The sequence below is a fragment of the Macaca mulatta genome, chromosome 16, assembly GCF_049350105.2.
Source record: "Macaca mulatta isolate MMU2019108-1 chromosome 16, T2T-MMU8v2.0, whole genome shotgun sequence".
Taxonomy (NCBI): domain Eukaryota; kingdom Metazoa; phylum Chordata; class Mammalia; order Primates; family Cercopithecidae; genus Macaca; species Macaca mulatta.
Genome location: NC_133421.1, coordinates 47,767,319 through 47,791,441, shown reverse-complemented (window position 1 = coordinate 47,791,441; position 24,123 = coordinate 47,767,319). Strand labels below are relative to the sequence as shown.

At 46.3% G+C, this 24,123-nt stretch overlaps 1 protein-coding gene across 1 annotated transcript in view; it reads right to left on the bottom strand.

Moving 5' to 3' along the window:
* Nucleotides 1-24,123, bottom strand: part of MYO19 (myosin XIX) — a 42,963-nt gene that overhangs the window by 15,992 nt on the left and 2,848 nt on the right. Inside the window, 9 exon segments of the mRNA XM_015119450.3 lie at nucleotides 405-495; nucleotides 2,772-2,848; nucleotides 2,991-3,087; nucleotides 3,807-3,909; nucleotides 4,474-4,543; nucleotides 5,221-5,353; nucleotides 15,866-15,979; nucleotides 18,210-18,358; nucleotides 18,724-18,862. Coding sequence (XP_014974936.3) covers nucleotides 405-495; nucleotides 2,772-2,848; nucleotides 2,991-3,087; nucleotides 3,807-3,909; nucleotides 4,474-4,543; nucleotides 5,221-5,353; nucleotides 15,866-15,979; nucleotides 18,210-18,358; nucleotides 18,724-18,862 — 973 coding nt within the window.

Here is a 24,123-nt window from a genome sequence, read left to right as displayed (position 1 = left end):
AGTCCTCTTCATGAGGCACTGTGAAGTCATCACAGCGGGACCATGACTTGCCCAGCTGGACAGAAGAAACCTAAGTTCTGATCAGTGAAGTGACTCACCAAAGGACTCCATAAGCGGCAGTCAGAACTCAAACCCAGCACTTCCATGTACCAGTCATGCTGCTGCGTACGGGACAAATCACTTTACAAACCTCTGACCCATTTTCTCATCTTTAAGATGGGGACAATACTGTCTGCCTCACCAGACAGGGTGAGGAGTAAATGATCCAGTGCCAGGCCCTACAGTGAGTGGCTTAAGCAAGGGCATCAGATTCCAATTTTCACCATCCGGCCTTGCACCCAACCCCAGCAATGCTGGCGACCTTCCAGAAAGGGCCTGCCCTATCCCACACCCTTGCCCCTCACACTTGGCATCATCCATTGGCTGGCAGGGCTGGGCTTCATCCTCGGAGGCAGCAAACTGGATATTGCCAAGGTGCAGCAGTCCAGCTAGGACCTGGGGGGAAGAAAAGGACGGTTGGGAGCAGGAGAGGGCGTGAGCTGGGCCTACTCTGGGAAGAGCCGTTCTGCTGAGTACAATCACAGCAGAAGGGCAGCTCCCGATCATGGCCCAAGTGTGCCCATCTCTGCCAGGCACAATTGTATACAAGTTACATGCATTGCCTCATTGCATCTTTTCAACAACCTGTAAGGTATGTGCTATGCCACTACCTGTGATAGAGATGAGAATGAGGACACATGCTTCCTGAGGGGAAAGGCGGGATGAGAATCCAGGCTGACTTCAGATGTCTCCTGGGGCAGCCCGTGGGCCCCCATGCCTGCCCACCCTCTGCCTCTCTGACCCCTGCTCTCTAGGAATAGACTGGTGGCTGGGGGCAGGGCTGCTTCTGTGTGCCTGCTGGAGGCTTGTTTCTGCTTCCTTGAGCCCCTTCCCACTGCTAGGCTTCTGAGAGCCGAGCCTGCTGGAATAACTGTGACCTTAGTCTGTGTGTGATGGGTGCCCCTTTGCCTTTGCACTCAGCGTTCCAGACAGACAAGCTCCCAGGGGCTATAGACAGAAGCTCCCCTCACGCTGCCAACACCCAGCAACTTCAAAACCCTTAGACCCAGCTAGGCATGGTGGCTCATGCTTATAATCCCAGCACTTTGGGAGGCTGAAGCAGGTGGATCACTTGAAGTCAGAAGTTTAAGACCAGCCTGGGCCGGGCGCGGTGGCTCAAGCCTGTAATCCCAGCACTTTGGGAGGCCAAGACGGGCGGATCACGAGGTCAGGAGATCGAGACCATCCTGGCTAACACAGTGAAACCCCGTCTCTACTAAAAAATACAAAAATCTAGCTGGGTGAGGTGGCGGGCACCTGTAGTCCCAGCTACACAGGAGGCTGAGGCAGGAGAATGGCGTAAACCTGGGAGGCGGAGCTTGCAGTGAGGTGAGATCCGGCCACTGCACTCCAGTCCGGTCGACAGAGTGAGACTCTGTCTCAAAAAAAAAAAAAAAAAAGGCCAGCCTGGCCAATATGGTGAACCCCCATCTCTACTAAAAATACACACACACACACACACACACACACACACACACACGATTAGCTGGGTGTGGTGGCACATGCCTGTAATCCCAGCTACTTGGGAGGCTGAGGTAGGAGAATCACTTGAACCTGGGAGGAGGAGGTTGCAGTGAGCTGAGATTGTGCCACTGCACTCCAGCCTGGGCAACAAGAGCGAAACTCCATTTCAAAACAACAACAACAACAACAACAAAAAACCAACCTCAGACCTGACACAGGGACCCTACCCACCATTCCTGTATGGTCCCAGGCAGGGCTCCTCCGTGTGCTACTGGTCTTCCGGCCACAACTTGCTCCAGAAGACTGCCATGTCCACCAGGCAGAAGGGCTGTAGCAGAGGGTCATGCCACCCCCAAAGCACTCCTGCTCTGACTCCCAGTGTTGTCCACTTATCCTGGGCTTGTCCCCAGGTGCTGTCCTTTTGTGAAGCTCTTACCTGGCAGTGTCTGAGCAGCTCCCATCTGCAGGTAAGGGTCACTTTCCACTGCATTGCCACCTCCCTGCAGTAGCATCCCTGTCTCGACTGCCAGCCCATCCTATCTATCCCCTCCTGCTGCTCTAGAGGGTGAGGAAGATCAGAGGAGGCAGTCAGCTCTGTCAGCAAAGACAGAAGGGAGGCCCGCTTAGTGCGGCTGAGAGGAGCCCAGCTCACTTGGGTCAGTCTCATGTACCAGAGGACGATGGGGCACAGGTAGGGGGAAGACAGAGAGAGTGGGAATTTGGAATTACTATGTCCGGTACTCTGTATCACCACTTAGTGGTATCTGACCTTGGGCACGTCACTTTACTTCTCTGGTTTTCTCAGGCATAAAGGGAAATAAACACACACAGAGGACTGTTGAAAAAACTAAGTGAGCAGAGAGGTGTGAACATGACTTGTAAGTTTTAATGTACTAGACAAGTGAGTGGTAGCACTAGTTCTCTCTTCTGATGATCCAGGACCTTGCTCTCTGCCCCCATGGATCACTTACTGCATTCTGTACTCTTAGCACTGTGTATGCATCACTGTTCCTTATTACCCGGCCACCCCACCACCTGGTCTCCAGCCTCAGCAGAACAGAGAGGTGGCTGATTCCTTGGAGGTGGCACAGAGGGGCCCAAAGTCCTAGATGCTCAGGGAAAGACCAACTCCAAGTCCAGGGAAGGGCTCTATGAAAGGGGCTGCCCATCATCTCTCCCAAACACAAATGGCGTGGCTTTTTTCTGACCTTAAAGATGTTGTTCTGGGTAGGGGTGTCAATGCCCAAATGCAGCATGGCCTCTCTGGTCACCTCAAAACAATCCTCTGAAAAAGAATCCAAGTCACAGCCCACTGTCAGGGCCAGAGGTCAGCAGCAGCAGCAGCAAGATGTGAGGGAGGCAGGCTCTGTACAGAGTGGGTGCGTGATGCTGGGCCAGCGCAAGGTGCTGGATGGGGCTCCCCTTACCTTCTAAGCTCCTCTCTGGGTTGGGCAGCCAGGAGAAGGCAGCTCCCTCAGGGAGGTGCCACTGGAGCCTCTCGTCCTCACTGGCTCCTTTGCAAATCTGTGGAGAAGGGTAGGTGGGAGGCTGGGTAGAGGGTCTGAGAAAAGCCCAGACCTGCATAAGCATGGGATTGGGATGAGAGGAGTGAGAGATGGTAGCAACATCACAAGGCTCAGAGGTCCCTGCAGAGAGCCCAGGGCAGGTACGGGGGCAAAAGATGCCGTCAACATAGTCCTGATGTCTCCAACCTGATGCAAAAGAACCCTGCTCTGGGGAAACCTGCAGTCTGATGAAGAAAGGACACCTCCTGCCCAGGGAGCCCCTTGTCTTGACTCGGGAGGCATACTTATCACCTAAGCATGCTCCGATTCTGAGAGTAAGGGAGACATCTTATCCATGCCTTGCAGGACTCCCAGTCTGATGGAAAAGGCACAACTCTAGGGAAGCCCTTATTCTGTTAGAGACAGATGCCGTTATAGGAGAGCCCTTAGAATGATAAGGGTGACACAGCTTCCACCCTAGAGATACAGTCCCAGCCTCAAGGACCTTCTGGTCTGATGGAGAGGTAAAACATGCCCCCAGGCCACAACTGTGCTGGGAGTCAAGGCACAGTGTGAGGCAGAAGTGTTGCACATCAAGTCTGCAGAAGAAAGTGGTGGCTCCATCAAAAGCTAGGTGAAGGGGCTAGGCATGGAGCATTCTGGGGGCTGGGGGGTTGAAAGACACGGACCCATCCCTGCCCTGCATCTGGGGGGCTGTGGGCTCCACTTTGCACAAACCTGATAGAAGATGTGGAAGTTCCTCTCACTGGAAGCCTGGCAGGCCACTCGAGTTTTCTCTAGGAGGTAGGTCTGGACTGCGGCTCCAGTCATCTGCTGAGCCCTGGGGCACACACAGGCCAGAGCTCGTTAGTTGCCCATTTATTCCATAGCCATGTCTGGCAATTTGGGTGTGCCAGATTGCCTGCCACCTGGCAAATCCCCTCCAAGCTCTTCCACTTAGCCAATGGGCATTGAGGGGTGGGGACCACTCAGAATGTCCTTGGGTGTCCTGGAATATTCCCCTGCATCGAGCTCAGGTTGGCAGGGCCAAGGTCTCTGCACATCACTTTGCTCTACCCCAAGACAGGAGTCGAAGTCCCAGCTTCAAGCTCAGGGATATGGTCCAAAGAGGTGGCAATTTAGCTAGAAGTCTCTGAGCAAGAGTAGGAGCCAGGAGGAACCCAGGCCTGAATAAGCGCACTGCCCCAGGGTATCCCAGAGGGAAAGGAGCTATAGTTCTCCAGGTGCAAAGATCACCCTCAGAGCTCACACCTGAGGTAAAGGGCTATCACCTGGAGGAGCAGGGTTTTTGCCCATATGGGTGGCCCAGGCCAGATACCACCCCAGCCACTTTCAACCGCCTCAATCCCATCCTCCCACTAGCCAGGGCGACAGCAGCTATTACCTGTTCAGCTGGAGCTGGATGAACTTTCCAAAGCGACTGCTGTTGTTATTCCTCAGTGTACATGCATTCCCTACAGATCACACCAATGTTTATTTCACTCCCCTGGGTTTGCAGAGTCCTCATAAGCCAAAGTGGCTGCAGGTCTCTGGAGGTCATCTTCCTGTGCTGAAGTCACCTAAAGGCCCCTTTGTTGGTTTTCATGTCATAGGGGACAGCACTAGAAAATGGGCCCTCATGCTTTAGCAAGTGGGAGTCAGGGGAGTCAGAAGAACTTCCTGGCAAGAAATTGGAATAAGCACGCCTAGGCAGTCAGGGACTGTCTTCGTTGAAGGGAAAGGTCAAAAACAATCAGCTGTCACTATTGACTTTAGATAGGAAGGCAATCTGGGTTCCAGTGCCAACACAAACACTAATCGCCTTGTATCCCACGACAAGTGCCCTTCTTTGAACCATGAGGAAACTGGATAGAAAGATAGAATTTGGACGAGCTAAGCCACCAGGTCTTCTCCAGCACGACTGTTATGTGTGCCTAGGCTGGAGCGAGGAAGAGGACTGAATGACATCACCTCTGCTAGAATGATGCCGAGGAGTACCAGGGAGTAGGCTGGGGATCTGAGGCAGTGAAGGATACACTCATCCTCCAACCCCACCCAAGAGAGGATCTCAAAGCACTGCCCCTCTCCCTGGAAGGCGGAAAACCCCAGAGGAAATGGGACTGAGATACTGTGCAAAGGAGCCTGAGCTCACCAAAAGCCTCCATGACAGGGTTGGAGTTCAGGATCCTCTGTTCTATCCTCTCTGCAATCTTGTGGGTCTCCCAAGATGCGGGTGAGGCGGCCACCACAGCATAGAACTTCATTAGGCAGCGAGACGTCCATGTCTGTGGCAGAAACAGCCCTGTGGGACCTGTATCTATGTTCCTGCCCACTTCTGAGCCTGCCTGAAAACAGTGCCCACCAGAGCTTTCTTTTTTTTTTTTTTTTTTGAGACGGAGTCTTGCTCTGTCACCCAGGCTGGAGTGCAGTGGCCGGATCTCGGCTCACTGCAAGCTCCGCCTCCCGGGTTCCCGCCATTCTCCTGCCTCAGCCTCCCAAGTAGCTGGGACTACAGGCGCCCACCACCTCGCCCGGCTAGTTTTTTGTATTTTTAGTAGAGATGGGGTTTCACTGTGTTAGCCAGGATGGTCTCGATCTCCTGACCTCGTGATCCACCCGTCTCGGCCTCCCAAAGTGCTGGGATTACAGGCTTGAGCCACCGTGCCCGGCCACCAGAGCTTTCTTCTCCACCAGTGTGTTGCTGACAAAATGGGTGAAGGCAGAATTCAACCCTGGCCTCGGGCAAAGCACTTCCTCTACCTGTGTTTGTAAAATGGTGGTATACATCTGTTTCTCCCAGCTCTGTGACAGACACTGAGCTATCGAGGGTTTCTGTGTATGTTTTTTTGCAAACTCTGCAAAGGTGTGACTATACAATTGTTTATAAAATGATGAAACCAAAGCATAGAAATTTAAAAATTTATTAAAGATCATGCATCTACTCAATGACAGGGCTCCAATTTATAACCAAGCAGTCTAATTTTTTTTTTTTTTTTTTGAGACAGAGTCTCGGCCTGTCTCCCAGGCTGGAGTGCAATGGCACAATCTCAGCTTACTGTAACCTCTGCCTCCTGAGTTCAAGTGATTCTCCTGCCTCAGCCTCCTGAGCAGCTGGGATTACAGGTACGCGCCACCACACCTGGCTAATTTTTTGTATCTTTAGTAGAGATGGGGTTTCACCATGTTGGTCAGGCTGGTCTCGAGCTCCTGACCTCGTAATTCGCCCACCTCAGCCTCCCAAAGTGTTGGGATTACAGGCGTGAGCCACTGCACCTGGCCCCAAGTATTCTAATTTTAAAATCCATACTCTCGGCCGGGCACGGTGGCTCACGCCTGTAATCCCAGCACTTTGGGAGGCCGAGGCGGGTGGATCACGAGGTCAGGAGATCGAGACCATCTTGGTTAACATGGTGAAACCCCGTCTCTACTAAAAATACAAAAAAAATTAGCCGGGCGTGGTGGCAGGCGCCTGTAGGCTGAGGCAGGAGAATGGTGTGAGCCCGGGAGGCGGAGCCTGTAGTGAGCGGAGATCACGCCAATGCACTCCAGCCTGGGCGACAGAGCGAGACTCCGTCTCAAAAAAAAAAAAAATTCATACTCTTTTGTTCTTAATCAGCTGAAGTGAGGTATACTTTCATTTTAACTTCTAATTGTTTGTGGCTAGGACATAGAAATACACTTAATCTTTACATATTGACCTTGTATCCTATCACCTCACTAAATGCTCTACAACTTTTAAGTTGTAGTAAGATGGCAACTTACTTTGCAGATTCTTTAGATTTTTCTTTGGGATCAGAGATGTTTCTATCTTCTGAAAGAATTTATGTAGAACTGGTAACATTTCTTCCTTAAATGTTTGGTGGAATTCACAAGTGAAGCCACCAGGGCCAAGAGTTTTCTCTGTGGGAAGGCTTTTAACTATGACTTCAATTTCTTTCAGAAATAGGGGCTATTCAGGTTCTTTTTCTTCTTGTGTGATCTTCAGCATTTTCTGTTTTTCAAACTATTTCTCCATTTCATCTAAATCGTGTAATTTATTGACATAAAGTTATTCAAAATATTACTGTAAGATCTGTAGTGATGTCTACTCTTTCATTCCTGATATAGCTGATTTACATCTTTTTTCTCTTTTTATAAGTCTGACTGGAGAGTTACCATTTTTTTTTTTTTTCTTTTTGAGACAAAGTCTTGCTCTGTTGCCCAGGCTGGAGTGCAGTGGCATGATCTCAGCTCACTGCAACCTCTCCCTCCTGGGTTCAAGTGATCCTCCTGCCTCAGCCTCCTGAGGAGCTGGGATTACAGGCGCTCATGACCACACCCAGCTAATTTTTGTATTTTTAGTAGAGACAGGCTTTCACCATGTTGGTCAGGCTGGTCTCTAACTTCTGACTTCAGGTGATCCACCTGCCTTGGCCTCCCAAAGTTGGGATTACAGGTGTGAGCCACTGCACCCAGGGAGAGTTATCATTTTATTCATCTTTTCAGAGAAAAGTCTTTTATTTCATTAAATTTTTTTCTATTTCATTCATCTTCACTTTTTCCCTTCTTCTGCATACTTTGAGTTTATTTTGTTCTCCTCTAGCTTGTTAAGGTGTGCCACAGACCGAACTGTGTTCCCCTCAAATTCATATTTTGAAGCCCTCACTCCCAATGTGACTGCATTTGGAGATGGGATCTTTGGGAGGTAATTAAGGTTAAATAAGGTAATGAGGCCAGGTGCAATGGCTCACGCCTGTAATCCCAGCACTTTGGGAGGCTGAAGCAGGTGGATTGCCTGAGGTCAGGAGTTCAAAACCAGCTTTGACAAACATGGTGAAACCCTGTCTCTACTAATAATACAAAAATTAGTTGGGTGTAATGGTATCACCTGTAATTCCAGCTACTAGGGAGACTGACGCAGGAGAATCGCTTGAACCTGGGAGATGGAGGTTGCAGTGAGCTGAGCTCGCGCCATTGCACTCCAGCCTAGGCAACAATAGCGAAATTGTCTCAAAAAAAAAAAAAAAGGTAATGAAGATGTTGTGCTTTATTAGTTCAAAATATTTTCTAATATCAACTTGGTAATGAAATTACAGAAAAGGCTGGATGCAGTAGCTCACGCCTGCAATTCCAGCAATTTGGGAGGCCGAGGCAGCAGATCACTTGAGGCCAGGAGTTTGAGACCAGCCTGGCCACCACAATGAAACTATAACGTCTCTACTAAAAATACAGTCTTTCTACTAAAAATACAAAAATTAGCTAGGTGTGGTGGCAGGCACCTGTAATCCCAGATACTCAGAAGACTGAGGCAGGAGAATCACTTGAACCCAGGAGGCGGAGGTTGCAGTGAGCTGAGATCACACCACCGCACTCTAGCCTGGGCCAGAGTGAGATTCCATCTCAGGAAAAAAAAAAAAAAAAAAAAAAAAAAAATATATATATATATATATATATATATATATCTGTTTCTGTCTCTTTAGAAGATAATCACTGTAAGGCAAAAATGGTAACAATGTTTATATGATAGCATGGCATCATTAAAATGCTGAATTTAATCAAAAGCAATAAATAAAAAGGAACTAAGATCACATGGAACAATTTAAAAAATAACAAGATGGGCCGGGCGCGGTGGCTCACGCCTGTAATCCCAGCACTTTGGGAGACCGAGGCAGGCGGATCATGACGTCAGGAGATAGAGACCATCCTGGCTAACACGGTGAAACCCTGTCTCTACTAAAAATACAAAAATTAGCCGGGCGTGGTGGCGGGCTAGCAGTCCCAGCTACTCGGGAGGCTGAGGCAGGAGAATGGCATGAACCTGGGAGGCGGAGCTTGCGGTGAGCCGAGATCACGCCACTGCACTCCGGCCTGGGGGACAGAGCGAGACTCTTGTCTCAAAAAAATAAAAAATTAAAAAAATTTAAAAATAAAAAATAAAAAATAACAAGATGGTAGATTTAAACCCAGGCATAGTGAGATATATATATAGATATATATATAGATATACACACACACACTTTTTTTTTCTTTATAGTATCATTGTGATTTTATCTTTGACCCATAGGATATTTAGAAGTGTGTTGTTTAATTTCCCAATGTTTTAGGACTTTCTAGGTGTCTTTGTTATTTATTTCTAGTTCAATTCTATTCAGGTCAAGGAACATAGCTTATGTCGTTTTAATCTTTTTTTTTTTTTTTTTTTTTTTTTTTTTGACGGAGTCTCGCTTGCCCTGTGTGAGTAAACTGGGACTATAGGCACAAGCCACCATGCTTGGCTAATTTTTGTATTTTTTTGTAGAGATGGGTTTTCCCCACATTTACCAGGCTGGTCTAAAACTTAAGCAATCCATCAGCCTTGGCCTCCCAAAGTGCTGGGATTACAGGCGTGAACCATTGTGCCTGGCCTCAAAATGTAGTTTTGATTTTACGTATTTTTCCTTTCAATGATAGCAGATTTTACTTCATGTATTTTCAAACTGTAATTAGGTACACACCTGTTTAGAACTGTTTTCTTGATGAATTTATCATTATGAAATGTCTCATCTTATCCTTAGTAATACTGCTTGTTCTAAAATCTTTGTTCCATATTAATGTAACCACTTCAGCTTTCCTTTATGTGTGTTAGGATGTTATATTTCTTTCCATCCATTTAGTTTGAACTTATCCACAAGTAGACCACTTATATTTATCATAATTGTCACTATGCCTGGGTTTATTTTGTTATTTTTTTATTTTTTTTTGAGACGGAGTCTCGCTCTGTCCCCCTGGCTGGAGGGCTGGCATGATCTCGGCTCACTGCAAGCTCCGCCTGCCGGGTTCCTGCCATTCTCCTGCCTCAGCCTCCCAAGTAGCTGGGACTACAGGCGCCCGCAACCGCGCCCGGCTAATTTTTTGTATTTTTAGTAGAGACGGGGTTTCACCGTGGTCTCGATCTCCTGACCTTGTGATCCGCCCACCTCGGCCTCCCAAAGTGCTGGGATTACAGGCGTGAGCCACCGCGCCCGGCCTATGCCTGGGTTTAAATCTACCATCTTGTTCTTTAAATTGTTCCATGTGATCTTAGTTCCCTTTTTTCTTTTATTGCCTCCGATTAAATTCAGCATTTTAATGATTCCATTTTATCATATAAGCATTGTTACCATTTTTGCCTTAGAGTGATTATCTTCTAAAAAGACAAAAAAATAAAAGATTTTACATCTGTGATGCTAAAACGTACCCCTTTGTGTAGATGCAAATATTTATCTGGTTTTCATATTATTTTGGACTAAAGAATTTCCTTTATCATTTCTTGCAGTGCAGGTCTGCACACAATGAATTCCTTCAACTTCTATTTGTCTGAAAAAGTCTTTATTTCACTTTCATTGTTGAAAAATACTTTTGCAAGAGAATTCTAGGTTGACAGATTTTTCTTTTTCTTTTAGCACTCTAAAGGTGTCACTATTATCTGCGGGCTTTGCAGTTTTTGTCAAGGTTCCTATTGTCATTCTTATCTTTGTTCCTTTTTATGTAATATTTATTTTCCTGGCTTCCTTTAAGATTTTTTTTTTTCCTTTTTTTTGTGACAGAGTTTCACTCTGTCACCCAAGCTGGAGTACAGTGGCACGATCTTGGCTCACTACAACTTCCTCCCCCTGGGTTCAAGCAATTCTCCTGCTTCAGCTCCCAAGTAGCTGGGATTACAAGCACCTACCACCATGCCCGGCTAATTTTTTGTATTTTTAATAGAGACGGGATTTCGCCATGTTGCCCAGACTGGTCTCAAACTCCTGACCTCAAATGATCCACCTGCCTCAGCCTCCCAAAGTACTTGGATTACAGGCATGAGCCACTGCACCCGGTCCTTAAGATTTTTTTCTTATATTTAGTTTTTAGCACTTTGACCATAATGTGCCTAAATGTGTTTTCTTTGTATTCATTCTACTTGGTATTTTTTGAGCTTCTTGGATCTGTGCTTGCATTTTTGGTTAGTTTTGTAAAAATATTACTTTTGACCTATGTCCTCTCTCTACTCCTAGGACACCAATTACAAGTACAGTTGACCCTTGAACAACACAACACGTGTCTGAACTGCATGGGTCCATTTATACATGGCCTTTTTTCAATAAATCTCTCCTGCCTCCCCTTCTATTATACTTCCACTACCTCTACCACCTCTGAGACAGCAAGACCAAGCAAGACTGTCCTCTTCCTCCTCAGCCTACTCAAAGTGAAGATGACGGTGATGAAGACCTTTATGAGGATCCACTTTCATTTACGTGGTAAATGTATTTCTTCCTTATGACTTTCTTAATTTCACTTCTCTAGCTTATTTTATTGTAAGAATGCAGTATATAAGACATATAACATACAAAATACGTACTGACTGTTATGTTATTTGTAAGGTTTCCAGTCAACAGTAGTTAATCAGCAGTTAAACTATATGCAGATTTTTCAACTGCGTGGTGAGTTGGTGCCCCTAACCTCTGCATTGTTCAAGGGTCAATTATATGGCAGACCATTTGATATTGTACTACAGTTCTTGGATGCAATTTTCTCTTTGTTTTTCAATTTGGATAATTTCTATTCACCAACTGTCAAGTTCACTAATGCATTCTTTTGCATGTCTAGTTTGTTGATAAGCCTAAAGAATTATTTATCATGTTTTAAATTTTTACCATCTCCATTTGATTCTTTATAGTTTCCACCTCTCTGCTGCAGAGATTGGAGGAAAATTTTCTGGACATACCAATAAGCTCATGGTAAAAGTTACGGCTGTTCAGGGTCCCACAAGTTTAAAAAGCTACCTACAGTGAGGCCCCACTGGTTGAAGTCTTGTCCATAAACAAAGATTCTAATCAGTTGCTTAATGCCTTATTTTCAAATATGAACAGATACTCAACAATCATTAACTATTTCATAAGCCTCTTTTACGTGAAATGACAAATATCATAAACGTTAGAAAAAAACCTAGAACTCAGAATTAAAATTTTTAACAAATATTCAAAGTTACAAAGAATTGGAAGGTAAAGAAGCAAATATCTCCCACAAGATTAAAATAATAAAGAGAAAGGAGGATAGGTGAGAAAAATATGAATATGAGACAACTAACGAAATTTCCTAATAGAAGTTCCAGAAGGAGAAAACAGGGGAGGAAATTATTAGATATAATACAAAAATACTGAGTTTCCAAGTTAAAAAGACCCACACAAAGTACCCAGCTTAATAAGTGAAGAAAGGCCATATCACAACACAGCACTGTGAATTTTAATACCTAAAAGCTTTTGGGGAAAAAAAAAAATCACCATTACGGACTGGGACTCTCAACAGCAATATATGAAAATAAAACCTCAGCCAGGCACAGTGGCTCACGCCTGTAATCCCAGCACTTTGGGAGGCCGGGGTGGGCGCATCACAAGGTCAAGAGATTGCGATCATCCTGGCCAACATGGTGAAACCCCATCTCTACTAAAAATACAAAAATTAGCTGGGCGTGGTGGTGCATGCCTGCAGTCCTGGGTACTGGGGAGGCTGAGGCAGGAGAATTGCTTGAACCCGGGAGGCGGAGGTTGCAGTGAGCCGAGACTGTGCCACTGCACTCCAGCATGACAACAGAGCAAGATACTATCTCAAAAAAAAAAAAAAAAAAGAAAGAAAAAAAGAAAAAAAAGAAAGAAAAAAAGAAAAGAAAATCTCTATATTCAGAAAGAAAATTATTTCTAACCTGGAATTATAAAACCCAGTCAAAATATCAATGAGATTTGAGGCAGAATAGACATTTCAGATGTGCAACAATTTGTCCTCCACATACCTTGTTCAGGAAACTACTAAAGAATATGGTTTGGCTGGGCACAATGGCTCACGCCTGTAATCCCAGCACTTTGGGAGGCCGAGGCGGGTGAATCACGAGGTCAGGAGTTCAAGATCAGTCTGGCCAAGATGGTGACACCCCGTCTCTACTAAAAATACAAAAATTAGCCAGGTGGGGTGGCACGCGCCTATAATCCCAGCTACTTGGGAGGAGGCTGAGGCAGAGAACTGCTTGAAACCAGGAGGCGGAGGCTGCACTGAGCCGAGATCACACCACTGCACTCCAGCCTAGGCGACGGTGAGAGATTCGGTCTCAAAAAAAAAGAAAAAAAAAAAAAAGAATATGGTTCATAAAAACAAAACAAGGCAGTAAATGAAGAAAAAGAAAGCCATGGTGACTAGGTGTGGTGGCTCATGCCCGTAAACCCAGCACTTTGGGAGGCCAAAGCGGGAAGAGCACTTGAGGCCAGGAGTTCAAGACCAGCCTGGCCAACATGGCGAAACTCTGTCTCTACTAAAAATATAAAAATTAGCAGACTGGGCGTGGTGGCTCACGCCTGTAATCCTAGCACTTTGGGAGGCCAAGGCAAGCGGATCACGAGGTCAGGAGATCGAGACCATCCTGGCTACCACAGTGAAACCCTGTTTCTACTAAAAATACAAAAAATTTGCCAGGTGTGATGGCGGGCGCCTGTAGTCCCAGCTACTCAGGAGGCTGAGGCAGGAGAATGGCGTGAACCTGGAAGGCGGAACTTATAGTGAGCCAAGATCACGCCACTGCACTCCAGCCTGGGTGACAGAGCAAGACTCTGTGTCAAAAAAAAAAAAAAAAAAAAAAAAAAAATTGCTGGCTGTGGTGCTATGCATCTATAATCCTAGCTACTCGGGACACTGAGGCATGAGAATCATTGGAACTGGGAAGGCAAAGGTTGCAGTGGGCTGAGATTGTGCCGCTGCACTCCAGCCTGGGTGACAGAGACCCTGTCTCAAAAAAAACAAAAAACAAAAACAAAATAAAGAGAAAGCCATGAGCTCCTGCCATGGGAGATTTATCCTAGGACAGATGGGAATCTGGGGATGTGCAGAGGCAAAGACACTTCCATGCAACAGCTGTGTGGCAGCAGCCCTCAGTAGCCACCAATCCAGACGGAAGAAAAGATGTAGTCTGAGAACTCTAGGAAGGGCATCTCCAATGAAAGAACCTGATTTGCTTGCCAGTTTGACAGGTGTTTTCCAGATTTGGTGACAAGTCTGGTAATGAGTTAATAATGGTATATAAAAACTAAACAAGTGAAAAAAATGGGGCAATTATTTATTATTTATTTCACTTGCCCCACTTTTTCACTGGTTTAGTTTTTGTACACCACTGTTAAACTAAAGAGAGAAAACAGAGGGAAAACAAAAATTATACAAAATATATAGTATATCATATGGCTCTGCTGTGAATATACACCACCATAACCATGTAAATACTGCTTATTAACTTAATTAAAAATTATGAAATAATTATATACAGAATACGTATTTTGAGGGCAGGGAAATAAGGGCTAAATCCTCATCAAAGTAGGAAGTGAACAGATAAGGTCTAAAACCAAAAAGTCAGTAACAATATAAGCAATAGTTTAAAAATATGGATGGAAACACCCAAATAAACTGATAAAAGATGTGCAAGTAACTGCATCTGGAGAGACGGAACAAGGTTGAGATAAAAGGAGCAGGTTTGCTGTTTTTCTTTATAAGCCTTGCAGTATTGCTTGATTTTTTGAACTATGTAACTACATTACTATTTATTAAAAATAAATTTTTGAAAATAAACCAGGGCCAGCCCAGGGCTACAGTGGCTGCTCAATAAAGGGTTACCAAGCTCTCTGGTTGGATGAGTCTTGGGCCAGGTTCAGCTTCAGTTCCCCAGAGCAATTCTGGGGGGAGAAGGCTCTGTTGAGAAGGCATCAGCCACTTCACTAGCAACCTTGATATAGCTCCTAGAGATCCCCTCCTAACCCAAGTCCAAGACCTCATCCCTGCAACTTACTGTCTTTGTTTCCTTGTCTGTCTCTCTCAGGGGACTAAGTGCCCCTTGAAAACTACATGTTGCATTTTTCATCTCTGTTCCTCCCCCGTCACCCCTCAGTGCCCAGCCAGAAGCCTAGAACCTCGCAAATTCTCAGTGTTCAGCAATTCTCATATGTGAGTGAAGACAGGAGTTTATGGTCCAAAGAGTTCCTCATGAAGGTAAAAGTGTTGTGGAAAGGGCGAGGCAGCTGGGTGAGGCTTGTCAAGAAGGTGGCAAGGCCTTGGCCAATAGTCTCCTTTGACCAGCTGTGTAACTCCTCATTCATCTGTGTGCAACATCCTGTCTCACCTGTTGTGATTCTGCTACCCAGGAGGCCATGTGGCCATACCAGGAGCTTCTGTCCCCCCCAACACCTGGCCCAATGCACTGCCCTTGCCACCATGGGCAACCCAGAGGGTTCAGGTGGTCTACTCCAATAAACCCTTTCCCACAAGAACCCCAGCTACTTTGGAGGAGCACTGCCACATGCCAAGCATGCCACCAGGTGCCATTTGTACAGTGACTCATTTAACTCTCACAGAAGTCCTATGAGTCAGGTGTTGGTCCTCCCTTCCCTTCCATTTTACAAGTGGAAGAACTGAGAGTTTTGCAGAAGCTAAGTACTTTTCTGATGTGCTCTTAACCACTATGTTGGAATCCCCAGCAGCTGACTTTTGTTTCCAGTGGTGTCAGAGCTGGGAGAGACTTTCGATGAGAAAGTAAGGCTTAGAAAGGAAGCTTCATTCCTATTTCACCCAGGGCGATGGCAGAGCTAGCAGTAGAGCCTGGATCGGAATCCTGTCTCTTGACTTCCGGCCCAGTGCTAGTCCACCATTGTGCACCAACCCCAGCTTCAGCCAGCCTATCTGGAAATGATTAGGCAGCAAACAACTCTACAAGGGAGGACAAGAAATGACCCCTGCCTCCCTGCCCACCCAGCCCATCATGAGTTGACAGAACAGGAAAGACGTCTTCCTACCTTTCCAGCGCCACTCTCTCCACTGACAACAATGGACTGGTTGACTGGTTCAATCAGGCTCTTGACATTCCTGTAGGTCTGTTCACCCACAGTGAACACATGGGGCTTCAGTTTCTGGAACATCAAGGAGTGAAAGGTCATGTGAGGGAATGCCTGTTTTTCAATGACTGAGCCAGTGATGACTGAGATGGGGAGGCTGCCAATAGCAGTGGTTGGATGCTTCCTTCAGAAAAATTTTCTGGATGTCACAGTGTTAGGCCCAACTTTAGGACCCCTATGTTGGCTTTACCTACTCATCTTCTCTCAGCCTAGAAGCAGTGCTAGCCTTGACCAGTTTACGACATTAACACTTTATACTCCCATTTTATCTTGCTTTAATTGTCTTATCCTTCTTCCTGTTACTACATATTATTATAATTCGCAATTTGCAAAGTTCTTACAAACTACTGCCTAAGAAGTCTGTCCACTAATTGGAAATATAACCCTATTTTATAGACGAGGAATGTGAGGTTCACAGGAGTTAAATAACCTTTCAAGGCCATTCAGCAAGTAAACATATCCATGTGATTTAAATTCCAAAGCCACTGTTCTTCTTTTCGTCAACAACTATTAGCTGTCTTCAATGTACTAGGCATCAATCAAGCTGGATGCTGAGGAAACAGAGGGGACTACAACGTGGCTTTTACCTTTGAGGAGGCAGGGCAGACAACAGACAGGGCTCACAGGACAGACTTCCCCTGGATTCCAACTGGATACTTCATCATGAATGAACATCTGGAGGGCCAGGCCATCTACACAATGCCTAGCTAGCCCAGCCAGCAGTGATCACTTACCCACAGCTTGCTGAGGGAGAAGGCAACTGTTCCATATGGTGTCAGAGCCATTCCTCTCTACACCTGCCCTTGCCCTAGCCACCTATCACCTGGAGGGATACAAAGCCTCCAACTGTTGTATCTGCCTCCTGTCTCACCTTCTTGAACCCAACTCCCAGAGTAATTATTCGTCTAGTGTGTTCTGTTCCCAGACCCACCTCTATGTGGATGAAGATGCTCTGCAGATTCTCTCTGCCTGCTATAGTGCTTCAGACTCTTCACAAATAGCCCTGGCTTTCTCATCTTCCTGCTCTCATCTACTCCCTCTTGCCCCCAAGACCTCCCTCCTGCCAGCAAGTTTTCTCTCACCTCTCCCTGAATGCATCATGCACTTTTACACCAACAAGCTCATTATCTGTCTGTACCTCCACCAGCCCACCCCAAATAATTTATCCTTTTCTCAGTAGAGGAATAAATTACTTTCCTCAGTAGACATAAACATATGCTGAATTTTCCAGGGCAATCCCTATCGCGTATAATTTCATTCTTTTCTAAAAAAGGTAGTTTTGGGGGACTTGGTGGCTCATGCCTATAATCTCAGCACTTTGGGAGGCTACGGCAGGTGGATCACTTGAGGTCAGGAGTTCGAGACCAGCCTGGGCAACATGGTGAAATCCCATCTCTACTAAAAATACAAAAATTAGCTGGGCATGGTGGTGGGTGCCTGCAGTCCCAGCTACTTGGGAGGCTGAGGCACGAGAATCGCTTGAACCCTGGAGGCGGAGGTTGTGGTGAGTCGAGATCACACTACTGCACTCCAGCCTGGGTGATAGGGAGAGACTCAGTCTCAAAATAAACAGGGCCGGGTGTGGTGGCTCACACCCGTAATTCCAGCACTTCAGGAGGCCGAGGTGGGCGGATCACCTGAGGTCAGGAGTTGGAGACCGGCCTGACCAATATGGAGAAACCCCATCTCTACTAAAAATACAAAATTAGCCAGGCGTGGTGGCATATGCCTGTAATCCCAGCTACTCAGGAGACTGAAACAGGAGAATTGCTTGAACTCAGGAGGCAGAGGTTGCGGTGAGCCCAGATCACGCCATTGCACTCCAGCCTGGGCAACAAGAGTGAAACTCCATCTCAAAATAAATAAATAAAATAAATAAATAAATAAATAAATAATAATAAAAAAAGGTAGTTGGTTAAACACACAAATATATAATACCTTCATCAATCCTTTCCTATTAATAAAACCACAAAGAGAAAAAAATCCTTTCTCTTAAATCTCTATTTTAGAGACATAAGACACTCAGTTAAACAAATATTTATTTATTCTCCACTTTGCACCATCTGTCCTGTAGTCAGTTCTTTACAGTTCAAAATTCTGCCAGCTCCTATTGGGCAGGCCGTGGCACTAGCAGACTCTGAAGGACCACATGGCTGGTGAAAAGATGAATAAGGACAAGGAAACCGCAAAGAGGTTTGGGGGAGGTAGAGGAGCCCTGAGGCCACAGGAAGCGGCAGAGCCTTACCTGGGGCTGAGGCGCAGCATGGTACTCTCTCATTAGCTCGGGCGAGTAGAGCTGAGGAATGGGCTTGAAGGGGTTCAGAGCTACCAGGGTGCAGCCAGCATTGGTATAGAATCTGTCTGCCATGTACCGGGCCTGAAGGCACCTGAGGACTGAGGCAGAGATGCCTTTAGCAAACTCTGGCTCAAATATAGACAAACCACACACACAGACACACACCTGCTTAACTAACAGCCCTCTTTCTGCAATTAGCCAAGAATCATTAAATCCCAGCAGCTCCCTGAAGAATAGATACAAGATCTAATTAAGATGAGCTCCAAATCTGAAGCAAAGCATGCCCTGGGGAGCCCAGGTGCAGCTGCCCATGCTCCCTCGGGCAGAGGTCTGGAGCAGCCCACCTGGCTCCAGATCAGGAGTCCTGCCGACCTCCGTCTGACCTGGAGAAACTGCGCTGACTACTCTCATTGCACCTCCAACCTCCTGGAGATGGTACTCTTGAGGAAAGGGAGGCCCATACCTGTCTCTAGCGTCACAGGATTCACCCTGGTGAGGTCATCCAGCTGGTACAGCAGGACCTCCCCATCCAGGAACTCCTGCAGATCTTCTCTGAGGTATTCCCTGGCTTGGACATCAGACCTCGGATTGTGGCCATTGACCTGGAAGAGATAACATGAAGGTGAGGCCAGGCGAGGTGGCTCATGCCTATAATCCCAGCACTTTGGGAGGCCAAGGTGGGCGGGTCACGAGGTCAGGAGATCGAGACCATCCTGGCTAACATGGTGAAACCCCGTCTCTACTAAAAACAATACAAAAAATTAGCCGGCCGTGGTGGCGGGCACCTGTAGTCCCAGCTACTCAGGAGGCTGATGCAGAATGGTGTGAACCCAGGAGACGGAGCTTGCAATGAGCTGAGATTGTGCTATTGCACTCCAGCCTGGGCGATAGAGCAAGACTCCATCTCAAAAAAAAAGAACAAACCATGAAAGCCATGAGAGCTGGTACTCAGAACAGCTGGCAGCTACAGAAGGGTGGGAACCTGTATAGTAGAAGGAGACTCTGGTATCATAGTCTGGTTGGGTTCAAATTTCAGTTCTGCCTCTTACTAGCCCTGTGAGCCTGGGTCTAAGTTACTCTCTTTGAGTCATAGCTTCTTTATTTGTAAATAAAGGAAAATAAACTCAACTGACAGGGTTATTGGGAAGAAAAGAAGAGATATACAAAGCATTTAGTCAGTGCCTGACATACAGCATGTACTCAACAAATGCTATCTCTTCTGCCAAGAGCTCCGGCCAAATCCACTTCTAGGCTAATAGCCTTACTGGGCCTGGCTGGGGTGGGGCCCAAAAGGCTGCTATAGGAATGTTGCAAAGGAAAAGAACCATGGGTTAGGCCTTTTTGGGAAGACAGTACAGCTTTTGATGTAAAACAGCTGTACCTTCCCAGAGAGATAGCCCCATGTCTTCATCACCTGCCTTTCATGGCTTAAATTTAGGCTGGCTAATGAATTGATTCCCTTGGCCTGGGTCTGCTGGAGAGAAAGCCTGGCTCAGAAGGCTGTCTGAGGTCAAGAACAGGCACCAAGGGAACAGGTCCCTTCTCCCTTGCCTATCTTTTTTTTTTTTCTTTCTTTCTTTTTTCAGAGACAGAGTCTCGCTCTGCTACCCAGGCTGGAGTGCAATGGCGTGATAATAGCTAACTGCACCTCCAACTCCTGAGCTCAAGTGATCCTTCTGCCTCACCTTCCTGAGTAGCTGGGACTAGAGGCATGAGTCACCCTATCTTCCTCTGCCCATCCTTGATGCCAACCCTTTCCACATGTATCATCCCTCCACTTCCTCCCGTGGTCCCATTTCTCCTACTGTCTCCTTTGGGGATGCAAGAAAGATAGAGTGGGGGTTGAAGACAGGTATCTTGCTGAAATGTGCTTTTGAAGGAAGAGGTCCGTGATACAGCAGGTGGATTTCCAATGAGAATGGTGAGCCTAAAATTTCAAACCTCTCAGGGAAACAAGCCATGGTGGCAAGTTTCCTCCAAGAGGCCCAGTAATGCATTTCTTCCAAAACCACTGCCTGTTCTCTGAACTTTGGGACCACTACAATATACAAGGTAGGCTCTTGACCTCCAGGGTAACTGCTGAGGTCAGAGCACAGCTAGATCTATGCATATCCCTCTGCTTTAATGAAGGAAAAAAAAACACCACCACACAAACCACTCACAAACTCAGACACAATTTATGAAGAGTTCTGATCCAACCAGAGAGGCATCTGAGTATAGTGATCAAGTACCCGGACTTGAAAGCTAGTTGTCTGGGTTTGAATCCTGATTCTACCTCTTACAGTTATATACTCTTATGTTAATTTCTTAATCTCTTTGTGCCTCAATTCTCTTTGTCTGGTCCCTGTAATCCCAGCTACTTGGGAGGCTGAGGCAGAAGACCCACTTGGGCCTAAAAGTTCGAGGCTGCAATGAGTTATGATCGTACCACTGCACTCCAGCCTGGGCAACAGAGCAAGAACTTGTCTCTAAAGTAAAAAATAAAAATGGCTGGGAGCGGTGGCTCACGCCTGTAATCCCAGCACTTTGGGAGGCCAAGGCAGGTGGATCACGAGGTCAGGAGATCGAGACTATCCTGGCTAACACGGTGAAACCCCGTCTCTACTAAAAAATAGAAAAAAATTAGCCGGGCTTGGTGACAGGTGCCTGTAGTCCCAGTTACTTGGGAGGCTGAGGCAGGAGAATGGTGTGAACCCGGGAGGCGGAGCTTGCAGTGAGTCGAGATCGTGCCACTGCACTCCAGCCTGGGCAACAGAGTGAGACTCCGTCTCAAAAAATAATAAATAAATAAATAAATAAATAAATAAAAATAGAAAAATTTCCAGCTGGCCACCGTGGCTCAAGCCTGTAATCCCAGCACTTAGGGAGGCCAAGGCGACCCTGTCTCTATAAAAAAATACTTAAAAATTAGCTGGGCGTGGTGGTATGTGCCTGTAACCCCAGCTACTCTAGAGGCAGAGACAGGAGGGTTGCTTCAGCCCAGGAGGTTGAGGCTGCAGTGAGCTATGGTGATGCCACTGCACTGGGAGACAAAGTGAGACCCTGTCTCTAAATAATTTTTTAAAGTTCTTATCTGTAAAATGGGATAATGGTACCTACCTCACAGATACTCATAAGCACATAAACACATGAAGGATTTAGAAAGGCCAACTGGAATCTACCAAAAAGGGTTAGCTGGCCGGGTGTGGTGGCTCACGCCTGTAATTCCAGCACTTTGGGAGGCCGAGGTGGGCGGATCACAAGGTCAGGAGATCGAGACCATCCTGGCTAACACGGTGAAACCCCGTCTCTACTAAAAATACAAAAAATTAGCCGGGCGCGGTGGCGGGCGCCTGTAGTCCAGCTACTCAGGAGGCTGAGGCAGGAGAATGGCGTGAACCTGGGAGGTGGAGCTTTCAGTGAGCCGAGATTGCGCCACTGCACTCCAGCCTGGGCGACAGAGCGAGACTCCGTCTCAAAAAGAAAAAAAAAAAAAGGGTTAGCTATTCTTCTTCTAAAAGCGGCTTTTGTATTTTTCTTTTCTTGACACAGAGTCTCACTCTATTGCCCAGGCTGGAGTGCAAGTGGCACAATCTCGGCTCACTGCAACCTCTGCTTCCCAGGTTCAAGTGATTCTCATGCTTCAGCCACTCAAGCAGCTGGCATCACAGGCATGCACCACCATACCTGGCTGAGTAGAAATGGGGTTTCGCCATGTTGGCAAGACTGGTCTCGAACTCCTGGCCTCTGGTGATCTGCCCGCATTGGCCTCCCAAAGTATTGGGATTACAGGCATGAGCCACCGTGCCCGGCCTTATTATTTATTTATTTATTTAAGAGACACGGTCTCACGACTGGATGCGGTGGCTCACTCCTGTAAAAGCACTTTGGGAGGCTGAAGCAGGCAGATCACCTGAGGTCAGGAGTTTGAAACCAGCCTTGTCAACAGAGTGAGATCCCATCTCTAAAATTAAAAAAAATAAAAATAAAAAATTGTTAAAAAAAAATTGGAGGCCAGGTGTGGTGGCTCATGCCTGTAATCCCAGCACTTTGGGAGGCCGAGGTGGGCGGATCACGAGGTCAGGAGATCGAGACCATCCTGGCTAACATGGTGAAACCGTGTCTCTACTGAAAAATACAAAAAATTAGCAGGCAAGGTGGCTGGCGCCTGTAGTCCCAGCTACTCGGGAGGCTGAGGCAGGAGAATGGCATGGCATGAACCTGGGAGGTGGACCTCGCAGTGAGCCGAGATTACGCCACTACACTCCAGCCTGGGGACAGAGCGAGATTCCATTTCAAAAAAAAAAAGGAAAATAGAGAAAAGCAAAAGGAGCATAAAAATCCATAATCATACTACCCAGAAATAACCAATATTTCAGAGAATATCATACGTTTTCTTCCCTAAATACATATTTTAAAAACATTGAAAAGTATTATATTTTTGTGTAACTCGCTTTATTCCATTGTACTGATATACTTTAAGCAGTCTACTGTTTAGACATTGTTTTTTTTTCAATTCTTTTACAATTATAAATGGCTTTATATTCACTGACGTTCTTATGTCCTTTATGCAGATCATTTTTGAGAAGCAGGATTGCAGGCTTAAGTTTAAGTCTTAAACTATGCATGCATAATTTTAAGGCCCTTCACGTATTATTGCCTAATTAGAAGAGCCATTTTTAGGCTGGGTGTGGTGGCCGGGCATATTTTCCAAACTTCTGATAATCAATGTGACCCTGAATAAGCCACTTAACCTCTTGGAGCCTTATCTCCAAAATGTGGAAATAACAGCACTATATACGTATATATAGTACTGTATCTTTCTCATGGAGAGGTTGTGAGGATTATACAAAATCACACATATAAATGCTTAGCATAATGCCTATTACATAATAAGGACTCAACACAGCAAAGCAGCTAGTATGGTTATGGTGAACATTACTGCTTTTTTAATAAAAGAAAAAAAAAGTTAAAAATAAGCAATAAAAATGCCCAGAGCAGTCAATTGTTTTGCCCACTTCTTACCTTCAAACCTGTTCCAGGAGCCATATGGCTGGAAGATCAAGTGGCAGTGTCTACCACAGCTCCCTTGAGGCTGGCAAGCCCCACACCTAGCTGCTATCTTGCTGAGTTCAGACACTTACCTACCAAACTCCACTAGACTCTGAGCTCCTTGAGGGCAAGCACCACCCTCAACATCTGCCTCAGCCCAGTGCCTGGCAACACTTGGTAAAATAAAAATTCAGCAAATATATACGGGCACTCTCTCGGGACCAGGAGCTACATAGGAAGGATGATATGGGTATGAGATAGAGCTCCACTATAAAGGGTGATTTGGAATCCTACAGGCCTGGGGCAACAGTAGCCTTTTCAGAGAGGCAGAGACATGGGGATCATGCACCCATGATCCACTCATCAGAATCCTTCTATATTTCCTCATAGATAGTCTCCCGCATTTCTGCACAGGCTGACCTCTTTGCCTGGAGTGCTTATTTTCCTTCTCCACGTGGCTAATTCCTTCTTGTTCTTTAAGGCTCAGCTTCAAGGAACACATCCTCTTGGAAGTCCCAAGCTTCTACTATGCCTCAACAATTCAGGGTGGCAGGGACATCTCTTAGGACTTCCTCTGTAGAATCCCCAAAGTGCCCTAAGGATTCCCTTACCCATCCCACCTTACCTATCCCCAAGAAAGGAGCTAAAAACCACAAGACAGATTCAAATTAGGTATCAGGAAGAGTTTCTTGATGATGAGTAAAAGGCACTGGAGAGACAATTTGAGGAGAGAAAAGAAAGACCTTTAAGGGGGCTTTCCCTTCCTTCCAGGTTAGGGCTAGCAAAAGATGCTGCAGGTGCTTGAGGGCCTGGGTTATCTAAGGTTGAGGTT